Source organism: Alosa sapidissima, chromosome 4, assembly GCF_018492685.1.
Source record: "Alosa sapidissima isolate fAloSap1 chromosome 4, fAloSap1.pri, whole genome shotgun sequence".
Taxonomy (NCBI): Eukaryota; Metazoa; Chordata; class Actinopteri; order Clupeiformes; family Clupeidae; genus Alosa; species Alosa sapidissima.
The window spans coordinates 5,171,916-5,187,965 of NC_055960.1; the positions used below are offsets into that span (position 1 = coordinate 5,171,916).

Below are 16,050 nucleotides of genomic sequence, written 5' to 3' on the forward strand. Positions count from 1 at the left end.
AGTCTCCTCCTGTGCAGCCCAAGCTCATTACAAGGCTGATTGCTTACACATGGCACACTCTCTATCTTGTCATGCTTGTGCTCAGTAGTCAACCCACTGTCCTCCTAGTAGTGTACTGCACACGCACACGTGTTCTACTGCATGTTGGACTTCTCCCTCACATTCTTACATCCCACTTCAGACTCTGCAGAAAATTCCCCTCGTGGAGCAGCATGGCTTTTGAATGCCATGGATTTTCTGCAGAGTGACTGAATGCGGAGATGAATGCATGGCGTTCGGAGGGGAAATTAGAGAGCGTCTTGGGGTAAAGCAAAGGCCATATGGTCCCAATCAGGCCACAGTTGGTCGTTGATGTCACTGTCGTATGTGAACAATTAAATGGCGGACAGAAGTGTTTTTTCCCTGGGGACCTGGTGCTGTCGAAGGGCCTTAGTTCTATAAATCACAGAGGGAAGCCACTTAATCTCTTCAGCATGTGTGGATGTGATCTCTCTCTCTCTTTCTCTCTTGCTGTCTTTCACTCACTCTCTTCTCTGTCCCTCCCTCTCTCTTCCCCTCTCATTTTTCTCAACTGTCTTTCATGCCCTCTTGCACTCTTCATCTCTCTTTCTCTTCTCTCTCTCTTTCTCTCTCTCTTTCTCTCTCTCTCTCTCTGTCTGTTCTCCTCAGCCACAGGGACAATAGCCTTCCCAGCAAGGCCCTGTTGTATTCATGGCACACTGTTTTGATTGGTTGTTAAGGGTTAGAGTGTGCCAGCCAGGCCAGAGGCATTAAACTAGGAGCAAACCCACAGCTCAGTTGACCTCCATGACTGTCTGTGCTTTAAACTAGGAGCAAACCTACAGCTCAGTTGACCTCCATGACTGTCTGTGCTTTAAACTAGGAGCAAACCCACAGCTCAGTTGACCTCCATGACTCTGTCTGTGCTTTAAACTAGGAGCAAACCCACAGTTCAGTTGACATCCATGACTCTGTCTGTGCTTTCCTTCGACTCGCTCCCCATCTCCCTACCTCTTTAGCATTCCCACTCCCATCCCCTCTCCAGCATTCCCACTCCCATCACCTCTTTAGCATTCCCACTCCCATCACCTCTCCCACTCCCATCACCTCTCCAGCATTCCCTCTCCCATCACCTCTCCAGCTCCCATCACCTCTCCAGCTCCGCCTCCCCTCCCCACACACATTCAAGTGCACTTCCGTAGACTCTTGACATACATCAGCACAAATACTGGCCTGGGTTTTCCCATGCTGCTGAGCGGTTTTATTCGCGCTGCTAGGCAGCCTGGATTCCATGGACCCGATTTTCACCTCAACAAAGGAACCAATCACAGAACGGAGGGGGGGCAGCAAGACTATGACGACACACCGAAGCGGTTATGAGTTACGTACAGACGCATTTGATAGGCTTTCGTAGCACCCAATAAACGTCTCTGGGCATTCGTAAACCGCGTCTTATATACGAGAAAATTAATGTGTAGTTCCCAGACCCCATCTCAATGAGATGAGGTCTGGCGTTAGCCAGGCTACATAAGATCACCTAAACTCATTTGTAGTTGTATTATACCATGGTTGAAAAGAGTGTCGTTTAAAAAGTGATATACTACACCTATAAAATTATTATGACGTTGCTTGACAATCCCTGAGTTAGTCCGCTCAGCTGTCAATCAACATTCAACATTCCACAGCGTTGCGATAAACAGCTGAAAAAACTAACGATTTTAACTCTCAAAACTCATTTAGTATTAATAGATTTCATATTTATTTATTTCGTAAGTGACCATGGTATAAACGGGATAATGTCAGAAATAAATGCTAAATGCCTCCGCTTTGCGTCGGACGGTTCACGCCGCCGCGTCGTCCATTTATTTCTGATAATGGACACCTCGTCGGGCATTATCCCTTACTTCATGGTCTGTTTTCTCTCACTATCTTCAGCTCTCTCACTGTTGTTTCATGTGTTGTTCTCTCTCTCTCTTTCTCTTTCTCTCTCTCCCTCTCTCTGTCAGTGGTGCTGAATGCCTCCTTTGTAGTCATATGAAAGGGTCATAAAAGCTTTAGATGTGGCACTAGATGGCACTTTCATGTGTGAATGGTGAGTGGTGAGGTGAGCAGCACACCTCTGACCCCCGGGCTGCTTCATGACCCCGGCCTTCGCACCCGCCATTCGCACCCCACACTTAGAACCCACGTTCTCAATCTACGCTCACAACCCACGCTCTCAACCCACGCTCACAACCCACGTTCTCAACCCCACGTTCTCAACCCCACGTTCTCAACCCCACGTTCTCAACCCACGTTCTCAACCCACGCTCACAACCTACACCCACAACCCACGCTCAAAACCCACGCTAACAACCCACGTTCTCAACCCACGCTCACAGCTTCGTGCTGAGGGGAACATAGAGCTTCATAACAGTGGACTGGGTCTTCCTCTCAGGCTCCTGTTCCTAGGCAGCTTGTGTAAGAATGATAGTAAGTACCTGGGGTTGCATTCAGCAGTTTAATGCATATTTGGACCATTCAAAGAGGAAATTCTGAATAGAAGCACCTAATATTTGCATCTAAGCATCTAAGTCAAATGAGAAATTGTTTTGCTAGAGAAGTAATTCCTGATTCACATTGACCTCATTGGACTAATAGCTTGTGTAATGAGAGTTTTGTGTGTGAGACGGCGAACTGATTTCTTTTATTATTCAACAAGCTCTGGCCATGACTCACAAACATATTAGCAGAAGTCAAATACAGATTTGTCAAATACTCCACGTATTTTAGCACAATTGTGTTAGTTCTTCTCAAAGTTGTCAGGTGGTGCTGGCTTTATTGTGAGAGTCCATTTTGCCGGCTGTGAGTTTGTGGCCCTATTGTCTGTGTCTCACATCCTGGGAGCATATATATCACCACAACACTGCTCCACGCTCAGCTGTGTGGGACCAGGAAACCATGGAAACAAAACAATTCGCCTCTCAGCAGAGAGCCTGTAAATTTCAGCTTGTTTCTCATTTTCACTCTCTGTCTCTCTCTCTGTCTCTCTCTCTATCTGTCTCTCTCTCTTTCTGTCTCGCTTCACCTCTGTGTGTCACCCCACCACCACCCCACTCCCACCCCCCCCCCCCCAAACGCCAAACGAAAAACGGCTGAAACAACATCTCTCGAAAATAAACAGGGCTGTGAATGTTGTTGCAGATCTCTTTTTAAAAAAATGATAATGCTTTTCTGTGGAGCCGACCTGCGCCCAGCGTGCATGGGGGGTGGACGTAGTCCTGGCTATTCTGTATCTGGAGCACTTGAAGTGCTGCCAAGTTGACAGCTAGTGTCCAGCTTGTCCACTGGCCTATTTGAAGCCTCCAGCAGCCCTGTGCCTGGGCGGTGTGGGCGGCCGTGAGCCCAGGTCTCCGGTCCTCAGTTGGCGTTGCTTTAGAAGGGCTAATGACTGCTCTCTTGACAAGACAGCTTCAAAGGGCCATTTTGAACGTTCCAATTTTTCTCTGTGTTTTTTTTTAACCTCCTCCAGTTTTCCTGTCTCTATTTCTCGCTGTCTCCTTCACGAAACAGTTGTGGAAGGGAAGTTATGAGAGGCTAAAGGCGGACCACATCTAACTCTGTGTGAGCCATACTGTATGCAAACCAGATGTGCTTTTCTCCCCCCCCCCCCCCCCCCCCCCCGCTCCTCCTCTTGCTCCACTTTCACAACCCCCATCCCCCTCTGTGTCACAGTTGCCATGGTTTAATAGGACCGCATCAATCAAAAAGCACTGACTTCGGAAGGGGGGGATCCACTTCTGGAAAACATAATGAAATCTTGTAAAAAGTTGCTCTCACACCCATTGCTATGTTACAAAAAGGAGGGAGGGAGGGAAGTACGTTGTTTGCACAGGTTCCAAATATTCAAAAGCACAATATTAGGCATATATACGAAGGGGAAGAACAAACAAGGAACAAACACACAGACCCAGAAAGTTCCAAAGGTTCCACAACAGTGTTCTTTTTTCCTCTCTCCCCCGCTCCCCCTCCCTTTCTCTCTCTCTCCTGTCTGGGACACTAAAAGCAGACGCCATTTAACTCAGTAATGTATTCCTCCTATGTTGGGGATGGAGGGTCTTTATCTGCTATAGAGAGAATAGAGTGATAATGGGCCTTCTAGGGCCGTGGAGCCGTGCTGGGGGAGAGGGAGGAAGTCTGTTGGAGATGAGGCACACTAGGGCTCCACCCGGACATGCAGTGGTGCCAGATGTCTGCAGCAGCTCCCGACGGCTTTTGTGAAGAGTGAAAAGTGATCCGACCTTCTCACCCGCCCCCCACCCACTCCCCTCTCTACCACTCACACACAAAAGCTTTAGGTTTCACCTGAGCTACAGTATGGCATCAACCTAAACTGCTGCCATTGGTTTCAGAGTAGCTGAGAATGGTGTGTTTTGTGGACCAACTCATTTTAAAAGCTGTATTTCTCTCTGATAAAATAGTTTTGGATAAGATGACTTATCTCACTGACATAGTTGCAATTCACACATCACAGGCAGGTTATTAAACAGAGCCATGTCAGCATTTTCTGTGTATTTTCTGTGTCATTAGTATTATGTAATAGGAAATATTTTATACTAATCAGATCTGGATAGCAGCTAGCTATGAGGGATTCTCCCCTGCGATTGTAATGAAATATCTTCACTTATACAACTGTTTATGACTATCCTTCTGACTCAGTGTCTGTTGTTGCTGCCCTGTGCTGAACTGCAGGTTCTTGATCATTATGAGCGAGAGGGCTTCCAGTTCCTGTCCAAGGTCTTCAATTCCTCCCACTCCTTCCTGGAAGACCTGACCGGGCTCACGCTGCTGCACCAGGAAACGCAGGCCGCTGAGGTGAGAGCCTCTCCTCCCTCCCTCCCTCGCTTCCCTCCCCTGCCCTCCCCTGCCCTCCCCCAGCTGGCTGGTCCTTGGTTGAACCATTCTGTCCATCAGTTGATGTGCCATTGCTTCCCCTGGCGTCTGTCTCCCCACATTCTGCATTCTATCACTTTACTGATCTTAAACGTCGCCTTCTTATCGTGTCCTCTTTCAAAACATCCTTGTAGACTTCCTTTCTAGATTTACCTCAGCAGGCCTACTGTTAGAGCAAGAGGCTTATTTCACACCTAGGTCTGAACCACAGGGGACACAGCACACTTATTGATAAACACATCTGCAAAGAATCTGGACATTACTGGTACAAGAGTGTATTATCCATCATTCCTTCATCATCCAGCATACCCCAAAGAACAGGAAAACTTGGAGTACTAAGTAGTACAACAAGACTTCTTAATGAAAACCCTTCACATCACAACATTTTCAATTATTATTGCCTACAGTATGTCTGTCAGCAGGAAATTCAATCTGGCAATGGACTGTGTTAGAGCTGTGACATAACTCCTTTCCATAGCGCCTTAGTTCAATTCTAAACAACAATTTAGTTGTGTTTTGTGAAAGTAATAGGTAAAATAACCCAGAATTATGTGAGGGGGTGTTAACTTAATCATGGCAGCCCATCAATGCCAGCAGTGTCGTGGCCACATGATGCAGTTCTGTACTTTTGGTGCATTTACAAACAAGTCATTCGCTTTTGGTGGGAACCCTAGCTGATGCAGAGATCATCTGCATCAGTAGACTGCAGGATGTCGGAAATTAACAGGATTTTCTTTTTTCTGTGTGTGGGCAAGCTCTCCAGATTGGAGTGTTTGTTTAGAGATGAGTGAGTGATGATTCAAGCATGTTAACACCAGGATCCAGAATCAGGGAAGGGGCCCCTCGGTTTGGAGCCGATTTTCCTTTCTCCAAACATGACCTCGTCAGAGCTAAGAAATAACACTGCAGAGATTTCCACGAGTGGCCGGGGTCTGGGCTGTTTTGAGCATGGAGATTAATGGCCAGGAACTGTTTTCAGGATTACTTTTTAAACAGGTCTTCACTGCCAGATGGATCTTTAAAAACCTTCTATAACATACTGCAATTGGTCCAGTTCTGAATTCACATCTCAGAAGGTGAAATTAATTTTCCTCAGATTTTGGGGCATTGAATCAGAAGGTGTCTTTTGGAGGCACTGAGAAAAGGCCCTGTTCGGTACCATTACATAAGCTTGGTAGATCCCGCACAGAGAGGCAAAATGATTATTTGAGGCAGTAGAGTGAGAAGCCAAAGTCCTCTCAGTCAGAAGCGTGGAAACATGAAGCTTTGGCGTATATGACTCAGAGGGGTAAATCCCACAGTAGATGAACGAGTGGAGTACTCGGCTTTCTCAGAGCGAGATATCAAGGACAAAAACTTTAGCAATTTGTGGAATGACAGTTGTGTCCATATCCCCATATTCATGCAAAGCTAGAGACTGGCACTGCTGTACTTTCTCACCATATGTGCACCTACATGTATGATTTAGACATTCTTGGCAGGAACTGTCCACATTTGGTTTCTTTTGGAACATTTTGTGTTTTTTTTAACGACAGCCAGAGCGTTGGTATATGGCCTCAGCAGGACTCTTATGACAAATAAGGCTGTGGAGAGCTTTCTGAGACTGTGGGAAAGTCCCACGTCAGTGCTGGTCTCGCCCCCTCAGTGGTGGAGCAGTTTGGGGGAACCTTCCAGATTTGCGCTGCCAGGCTCATTGTCCCTTGGTTGGTTTGAAACACAGTACATTTCAATAACTACTAGGTACTTTTTTCATTTCTGCGTGGGTGTCTTTTTTCCAACTGTACACACAATGAACCATTTGAACAAGTCTTTTTTGACTTAGTCCACAAGTAAACATACAATTGAACTGCGGTTTTTAAATGATTGTTTTCTGTGTTGAGTAAGAAACTCTAAACTTAGGCACATATTAAACCCAAACGTTATGGCATCATGACCACATGTTTTCATCATAATTATTAGTAATCTCATATCTTAATATTTGATTGTTCTTTTTGTGGTTTATCAAAATTTGTCATATTTGAGTCAATGGTAACATTTGCTTTATGTGGATGACCTGTTAGTGTTACACATTGGCCAACTGGTTATCTCCAGTTTTGTTCCAACTGGTTATCTCCAGGTCAATGCTGGTATAAAAAAATTTTCAATTTCATGTAATGCGCATATTAAAATATACACAAATTATGTTTGTACTGTATTATCATGCAGTAACAAGTTTATGGATTGCATGTATAAAATCAAATAAATAGTTATAATATATATATATATATATATATATATATATATATATATATATATATATATATATATATGGATTAACATTGACAATGTCTCTCAAAATATGTTGACTAGGAGGCATGTAAATATTACTAAACAAATACAGTACATTCTAATAATGGAAAAAAATGTTTTTATTAAACATGTCCCAGGCCACAAGATGTATGGCTCAGTTCACTTAGCAGGAGTGTAATATAGTGTGATTAAAGTCACACTTAATATGTGTTTAAGCTTATTTTAGTCATGCTGGGAATTGAAGAGCTGGTTTTATGTGGTGGATAGAGTTTTTGGAATGTTCTTTAAAAAATGTTGACAATTCTTTATATTGAGGTTCTCTGGCTTCAACTAAATGGTTTGGGTTCTGTTCCATCTTTGCATTAGTGTAGCTTTGCAGTCACACATAGGCAGAGACCATGGTAGACAGGGAGACGAGAGTTAGCGATAGCCAGTGCTGACTGATTCTTGTAACTAGGCCTCAACTCGCTCTTTGTCTCAATGTTTGTATGAAGGACACCTTTGTCTCCTCTAAGTTCCCATGTGAGAGTTCAGTTTTCCCATAGTCCTCCGCCTAAGCAGGTGGTTCCATATCCACTAAGCTCCACACAACAGATTTATAGTTGTCTTCTTTGGTCCTGAAATACACATTTCTGTCAGATTGTGTAGTATCTCTGTTCTGGAATAAGCTCAGAAGTGCTTCATTGTTTCATTGTTCCTTTTCAGAGACATACTCTTGGTCTGTTTCAATGAATCACCAGGAAACTGAAAGCTAAAACGTTTGTTTTGAATTATGCTTATTCATTTCTTTTCAGTCATTGCAACTTCCATCAGAAATACAGTACAATTCATTTTGTAGATGTATGTTATAACTTGTAACTTCTCAAAATGATACGGTATACAAGATCTTTCAGAGTTGCTTTCTCATCAAATAAATAATAAATAATAAATAATAACCTGCATTAAGTAACAATTTTCAATAATAAATTCGTTTTTATTACAGAATGATGTGTGTGCAGAAATACACTGCCCCCAAATATGGGCCAGGAACTCGGTGGCACTTGGTTGTTGTTGGCTCCTCATGTTAGTTAGCAGAGTGGGAATGGACGGCTGCTCTAAAGACTTGTGCCCTGGTGGGTCCTGCCCTCTTGCTGAGCCTCAGGAAACACAACACACACAGACTGGGAGGAAATGAGTGTCTGAACAGGATGCTTCGCCTACTTTGCTACTACACAGTACACTCAGGAGCACACAAACCTATGTGACACACACACACACACACACACACACACACACGCGGACACAGACACAGACACTCACTGGCTCGTGGTACCTGGAATTGTGTTCTCATTTCTATGGCAAAAGGGCTGACGTGTCCTGATAAAGAAGGGTGATGACGTTGATTGGGAACGTCATGCTCAGCCACTACAGGTCTCTGATTGCCGAGTGCCCTCAGGCTGACTGTGTTGTCCAGACTTGCCAGTGGCACAAACAATCAGCAGAACGTAGTCGATGGCGTTTTACACATGAGGGGAATGGGAATGTTCAAATAGCTCGTCAGGCCACGTCAGGTGCTTACACTCGATATGACTCAAGCATCCACACCTCCTCTCTTCCTCCCTCTTTCCTGTCCACAGCTGTTTTTATGGAGGGTGTTGTTTTTTTCCCTCCGTTTACCCCTGTGGTCACCGTTTTCCAGAGCTGTGTATAAAGATTAGAGATGTCACCTCACCAGCTGTCACTATGCTGGCGGAAGCTGTTGGGGCAGAGGGCCTTATTTGCTCGCCCTTCATATTTACATTCGTACGTCAGGGACCTGTTTGTGGATTTCCACACACGATCAACATGCCGCGTCCTCCTGGATTCTGGTTGGAAACCCTATTTCAGCCCCCGCCAACGGAAGCGCTAGTCTCTGCCCACGTGTGTGTGTGTGTGTGTGTGTGTGTGTGTGTGTGTGAAGGCCTCTCTCATTTTCTCTGTCTCCAGCTTCTATATGTGTTCTATGTTTTTTTCTCGTTGGGCCTTCTCTCCTTGGTGTGTGGTGTGTTTGTCAGGCAGCAGTGGTGTTCAAGGAATGGTGACTCACACACACACACACACACACACGCACACACACACACGCTGCCTAGACCTCCAGCCTTCCTTCATTTCCGAATGCTCCTGCTCTGCCTCCTCCTCTTCTCTTCTCCCTTGCCATAAATGCAGAGTGGGTTGAATCGTGTGGCGCCACTTGCCATAATATCATTTGCCAGACTACTCTTCCTCACCTCACTTTTGGATGCTAAACTCTCAGAACTCTCGGTTGGGTCCACTTGAATTATAGAGCCAGAATGAGCCACTTGCTATCAACCATGTGGGTTCTATATTGAAACTTTCTTTAAAAAGGCTTATGTACTTGGCTGAGCTCCTTTGGTTGCTCTTGCTGTACTTGTTGTGATTTGGATGCTGTAGCCTGTGGGCTCTTTTAGCACTTCAGAGTTATTACAGTGCACTTAGGCCAGGATCACATCAGCCAGCGGCAAGCGGCAGCGGCAAACGTAACGCAACGCTCAGACCATAATAAGTTTTATCTCGTTCCTAAGCAACACAAACAGTTTGTCAATTGAATATGTTTGTGTTGCGCTTTGAAAGTTGAACCAAGTTCAACGCTCAGCTTGTTCAACGCTAGCGTTACACCAGTGTTGCCACCGCTTCGCTGCCGAACCATAGAGAACAATAGGAAACCTGCCACTTGCCACTGGCTAATGTGATCCGCGCCTTAGAGAGGTATTACAGTGCACTTAGATAGGTATTACAGTGCACTTAGATAGGTATTACAGTGCACTTCAGAGGTATTACAGTGCACTTAGAGAGGTATTAAAGTATACTTCAGAGGTATTACAGTGCACTTAGAGAGGTATTACAGTACACTTCAGAGGTATTACAGTGCACTTAGAGAGGTATTACAGTAGAGGTATTACAGTGCACTTAGAGAGGTATTACAGTACACTTCAGAGGTATTACAGTGCACTTAGAGAGGTATTAAAGTATACTTCAGAGGTATTACAGTGCACTTAGAGAGGTATTACAGTACACTTCAGAGGTATTACAGTGCACTTAGAGAGGTATTACAGTGCACTTAGAGAGGTATTACAGTACACTTCAGAGGTATTACAGTGCACTTAGAGAGGTAGTACAGTACACTTAGAGAGGTAGTACAGTACACTTAGACAGTACACTTAGAGAGGTATTACAGTAGAGAGGTATTACAGTACACTTAGAGAGGTATTACAGTACACTTAATTCAACATTATGCTACTCTCTACAGTTTGTTTGTTTATTCATTCTTTGTTTTAGTTTCATGGGCTGTCTTAGTTTTGCCAATTTCACCTTGTGGTGGCAATCTTGATAACAACCTGAAAACGACCAGCCCCTTATCTCTCGGTTACCTTAGCATGATGTAGCAGCTGGACAGGGTCAGTTCTGTCACCCCAAACTGCCTCACTTCCCCTCAGTGAGTCCCACCGTCCATCACCCGGACGCCCACTGGTCCTGTAAGCACTGCGGTCATCACAGGCCAGATCCCCAGGCCCAACAGCTCGCCGAGGCGTTTTAACACCCGAGAGACAAAAGGGTCTCTGTCCCCAGTGTCCTGCTGTCCCCCTTGCTCTAATATCCCCAAAAGTTTGCCAATCTGCCCAACTGTGACAAAGACTCCATTGTGTGTCACTGGTCAAAATGATACTTCTTCTCTTGTTGCATTATGCCGGACTCCATGAGCCCATGAAGCTCAGGAGCCTCACTCCAAACAGAGATCCATTCAGAGAGACTCAGCAAAGCCTGTGTATTTTTAGACTGGTGTTTGAAGCGCACAGTTTGACTGCTGCCACACTACTCTGTGTGTGTGTGTGTGTGTGTGTGTGTGTGTGTGTGTGTGTGTGTGTGTGTGTGTGATGACCCAGACCCCCTATGAGTAGTCCTCCCCCCGCCCCCATCATGTGATCTGCGTGCTCAGCTACACACTTACTGCTGTGACTGTTGTTTTCCTGGAAGCAGGAATGTTCACGGGCATTGTGTATTCAGTTCCCTACTAGATGGTGAATATTTGGATGAGCTATAATAGTCTGGCGATTGTGCATTGTATTATGTAGCATAGCGTGAGATCATCTCATCTCTACAGTAATATGCTGAAAAGCGGCCATCTTGAGATGGTTGTTATTGCGCACTGCTGTTGGGCACCCACTCAGACGAGCAGATTTATGATCTCTGATTCTCAGAGTGATTTACTCCTCTATTTACCTGTCATCCTCCAGGAGCCACAACAAAACACAGACACCTCTGCTGACTTTTTTTCCCCTTCTCCTGGCGGGAGTGTGTGCCAGGCACCTGTGGTTTAATGGGAGTGCGCTTGTGTACTTTTCCGTTTTGATGTTCTCATTGGAGCCAGAGGTGGCGTGCCTGGGGGTGGAGCGGCCTCTCTCCCAGCGGCTTACACACAGCTTCCTGGGCTTGTGTTGATGCTCCCAGGTTAGGAGCGAGGGGAGCCTTGGGCCCCTTTTCCAAACCCGTGCCCTTGTTTCAGAGTGCTAGTCATGGAAGCCCCATAACTAATGAAGTAGAATGAGCTCATTGGAGCGCGCTGGTCCGAGAGCTCGGGGGAGGCTGATAACACGGGGGCTGCTCTCCTGTCAGTGGTTTGGGTTCTTGCCAGTCTAGTGTGGGATTGCTAGCAGGGAGCGCCATAATCCCCTGTCAAAGTTTCACTAGGGGCCAGGTTCCCGGCTGCTCAGTTGGAGCATAAGCCATGCGGTTAATCATCACCTCCAAGCAATTCGCCTGTAAGCGCTCAGGGAAGCACAAAATTGCACAAGTTGCTAAAGCGAGATATTGCTAATGCTGACTTTTTTTTTTTTTTCCTCCATAATCCGGCTTGGTAACTTTACAACGCATGCTTAGTGTCTAATGATGACTATCAAGTGAAACAGATCATCTAGGATTTGGTACTATTGCAGTAAATATGCTGCTCACTGCATGTTTAGATTGCATCTCAATGCAGTAACTTTTGCATGCTGTATTTTCCCCCCTTTTTCTACAAAAATCTTTCTGGTGCTGTCGGACCTACGCCAGGTATACAACATGTCAGATTCTAAACAGCATGTTATCTTTGTAATGGTGTCTGTGTATAGACAATGAAGAGATAAGTGAGAGTAAAAAAACAGATACATTATTCCAGGAAATACAGGCGTCGGTAGGTATGTTAAAGGAACACGCCATCTTTTGGGGAAATGATCGTATTTGCCATTTAACCCCAGAGTTAGATAAGAGGACACATCCTTCTTTTCTCTGTGTGCAATAACTCAGTCTGACACCGTTAGCCTAGCTTAGCATAATTCACTAGAAGTGGGTAAGACAAGTTAGCTTACAGGGTTATTTATAGAGCTTATTTGGGTTAACTGGGCTAACCCACCTCCACTTCTAGTAGTCTTAACATTGGACTGTGTTGTTGTACTACTCAACCATGTAAGCAGTGCATCTCTGTATTAATGAAGATAAGATGCTACATTATCTTCCCAAAATAAACATGTCTTCATACTTGGATGACATTTGACTGATGTGTGTTGACAGTCAGTCCGCCTCTGAAAATACTCTGGTTGCAATGTGCTGGATTGGAAAGGTATTTGAGTTTGTTTGAATATTTTGGGATCACAGTTATTTTTGCACCACAAAAGATTGTGCCAAATGTGTCATGGCATTCCAGAGGAAACGGCTACTGGCTCATATGTGTATACATTGATGGAATCATATGGAAGATGATCTTTGTCCAGTTCTTACAACTAGCGTCTGGTTGGATTTCCTAACTGGGGCAGCGGAGTAGCTGGAGCATAGAGCGTTCTCATATTCACACTCCTCTGTGATCACAGAAGGAACTGTCAACACACACACACACACACACACACACACACACACACACACACACACACACACACACACACACAACTTTAGGACCTTTTCACTGACCTCTGTCTCACCTCCCCTAGTGCCCACCCACCACGGCCTCAAAGCTGGCACTGACCAGAGGGGTCAATCCCATGCTGTGGTCTCCCAGCTCACTTCCATCTCAGCAGCTCGCCGTGGCCCCTGTTGATTTGAAAAACTTGTCTTACAAAACACGGATGCCAAAATAATACCGCAGGCACATCGTGGAAACCTGATGCCGACGGACGGATGGGTGGCAGGAGCGGCGAGTCCTTGTTAGAGCTGTGGAGCGGGACGCTATAGATGGTAGCCAAGCTCCGGCGCCACCCCACATTTATGTCCTGCTCTCCCTCCCATGGAGTGAGGGTATATGGACAGCCAGACAGATCCGGTTGCAGGCAGTTGACTGGAGGCAGCTCTATCCCACACATGTTATGAAGCCACATCGCCGGTCAGTTTTAGCATCCTTGACCATTTTTAGGACACCATCGTAGCACCTGTAATACCAGATTAGATCCACCATAGACATTTGACTACATGTTGGAGGCCAGGCACTATGGAGGGGAACATCAGGACTAAAGTGAGATGCACTGTGGATGTAACAGGAGAGGAGAGGGGGAGGGGGGAGGAATGAGAGACAGTGCAGTAGTGGCAGCCACTGGGGACGACACTTTTGGGGACCATTTGTTCAGAACTATTTTGCGAATGGTTTCAACCGGAGGTGCCTGTATGACTGTGCCTGTGGCCATACAGTGGTGCATATGTTCACATTTAGCAGCACTGCATGTCTAGCGCAAACATTTAGATTACTCCAACAGTCATTTACTCAGAGTTCTGCATGGGAAGATTACTGTTTTTAAAACAGTGATTATAGATATGCCTACTGTTGTGTTTTAACAAGCTTGGTTTGAATGAGAACTGGCTGGTCACTCCTGGTTATCTAGAATCATCTTATTACTCTGCCTTTGGACTTTATTATATTCTTTTAAATCACCTGCTCCTTTGGATTCCAAGTACTCCAGTGGTGTGCTACAGTAATGTGCACTACTCAAAATGATGTAGATTGTACCAGTTACCTCATATCAGAGATACTTCAAAGTTTGAAAACAAATATGTTTGATCTATATCTATTGACTATACATTTTTGTCTGATTTAAGGTTTATTTGAGAATAATCAAATCTTCTCCCATTTTCTATATGTATAGAGGAAAGAGAACATAAGTAAATAAGTAGGGCTGGATTATACCAAAGCCATTTGCCAGAGATGGCATCTGGGTAACTTTCAGCATGACAAATGCAGAGTCTGGATGGTGACCCAGTGGAGGATGTGTGCCTTGGGAAACTTGGCCCATGACTGTCACACCGGTGGGTTGGTGGGTGGTTATCAGTGCCCATGTAGGAGGCTTGGCAGGAGCGATCCTGGCACAGGGCAGTGGTGTTGTAATCTGCTGGGTGAGCCCGTCCCTAGGATCCAACGGGAGCCACACACCCGGCCTTATCTCTGGCCTGATTGCTCAAGCGACACATGGAGCGGAAAGATAGCATCGTCCCTCTGTTCTTGGTTTCCGCCGCCTCTGAGGTGTATCTCTCCAGTTTCATACGCTACTTTTTTCCAACGTTCCCTGCTCTGTGTTCAAACTTCTCTTTGTTCAAACAGCAGACTTGCCGAGGCTGAGGTGTGTGTCTGTCTGACGAGCTCAATCCGTACTGTGTTTTGCTCTATAGCTTTGGCTCTTGGGCTGAGCTTTGATCATTGTGTGAACTTTCAATTTTACAACTTTCCTTTAGTGAACTGTTGTGCTCCCTTCTTGGAGAAAGCGTTCAAAACGTTCACCTCCAGTCAGCTCCAAAATCAATGTCGTCACGTGTTGTTTTTTAGCAGAGTGCTGGTGAGGTTAGCACAAAGTCATGTCAAGCATAGATCATGTCATCATGTGCCATTGGGCAATCTTCTCCAAAGGTGTGCATCTAAATGGGCCGCCTCCAAAGATCATAACTGTGGGATGGTCCTGAGGGGACAGGGGGATCAAACAGATTAGTGTGCAGCCTGCGGTTGGGATGGCTCCTCTGATCCAAGATAAAGAGTAGCCCTTCCAAAACACATTTCTGTTTTCAAATGATTTGCCTCAGTCTTTGGACTTCATCCAGTCCTTCATTAAAGTTTTTTTCCCCTCCTCCTCCCTTTCTGGGTGTTTTTCCCCGAGAGCCCTGAGGCCAAGCCAGGGGCCTTGCTTTCCACTCTGTATCTGACCACACGTCAGCTGGATGTGCCTCACATGTGTAATTAATACAAGTGCAGGTCTGCACTGGCACACGCCCTGCGGAGAGCCTCTTGATTTGACCTCTCTCCTATTTTCATCTGATGATCCTCAAAGGACCGAGGCCTTCGTCATTGCTCTAGCTGATGAAGCTAAACATGTAGCCTTCCAAGCCCCTTTGTGCATGTGAGTGAGTGCTGTTGTCGTGTGTGTGTGTGTGTGTGTGTGTGTGTGTTTATGTGAAACTGAGTGTGTGTGTGTGTGCTTTGTATGCATGTGTTTTGTCTCCCCTCGTCTGCTGAGCTCCAGGCGTAAATGGGCTGCTGTTCTGATTGATGAGCTGCATGCCCAGACCTGTCCCCAAAAAGAGAGCCTCCGTCTTCTATCCCACTCAAGCGGCGCTAAAAGGCAGGTTGAAACTGTGAGAGGGAATTGTGTATTTCAAAGCAGTTTTGCTGTAAGGAAGTTAATTACAGTGGTATGCTAACTGCTCTTATGCTAACTTGCAGTGAGCTTACGTGAGGCCATCAAAGTGTTCAAAATTAGTCCAAATAATTAATCATGCCAACTCCTTAAAAATAGATGTCAGAGTCTATTATTTATGGTGCTGTTTGCAGAGCATGTGCTATTATTGCCA

General features: G+C 45.4%; 1 protein-coding gene across 4 annotated transcripts in view; it reads left to right on the top strand.

Annotated features, from left to right (window-relative positions):
* Window positions 1–16,050, top strand: part of atg7 (ATG7 autophagy related 7 homolog (S. cerevisiae)) — a 52,954-nt gene that overhangs the window by 25,057 nt on the left and 11,847 nt on the right. For all 4 annotated transcript variants that reach the window (XM_042088996.1, XM_042088995.1, XM_042088994.1 and 1 more), the window contains one exon: window positions 4,732–4,854. In XM_042088996.1, the coding sequence (XP_041944930.1) occupies window positions 4,732–4,854 (123 nt within the window). The remainder of the gene's footprint in view (window positions 1–4,731; window positions 4,855–16,050) is intronic.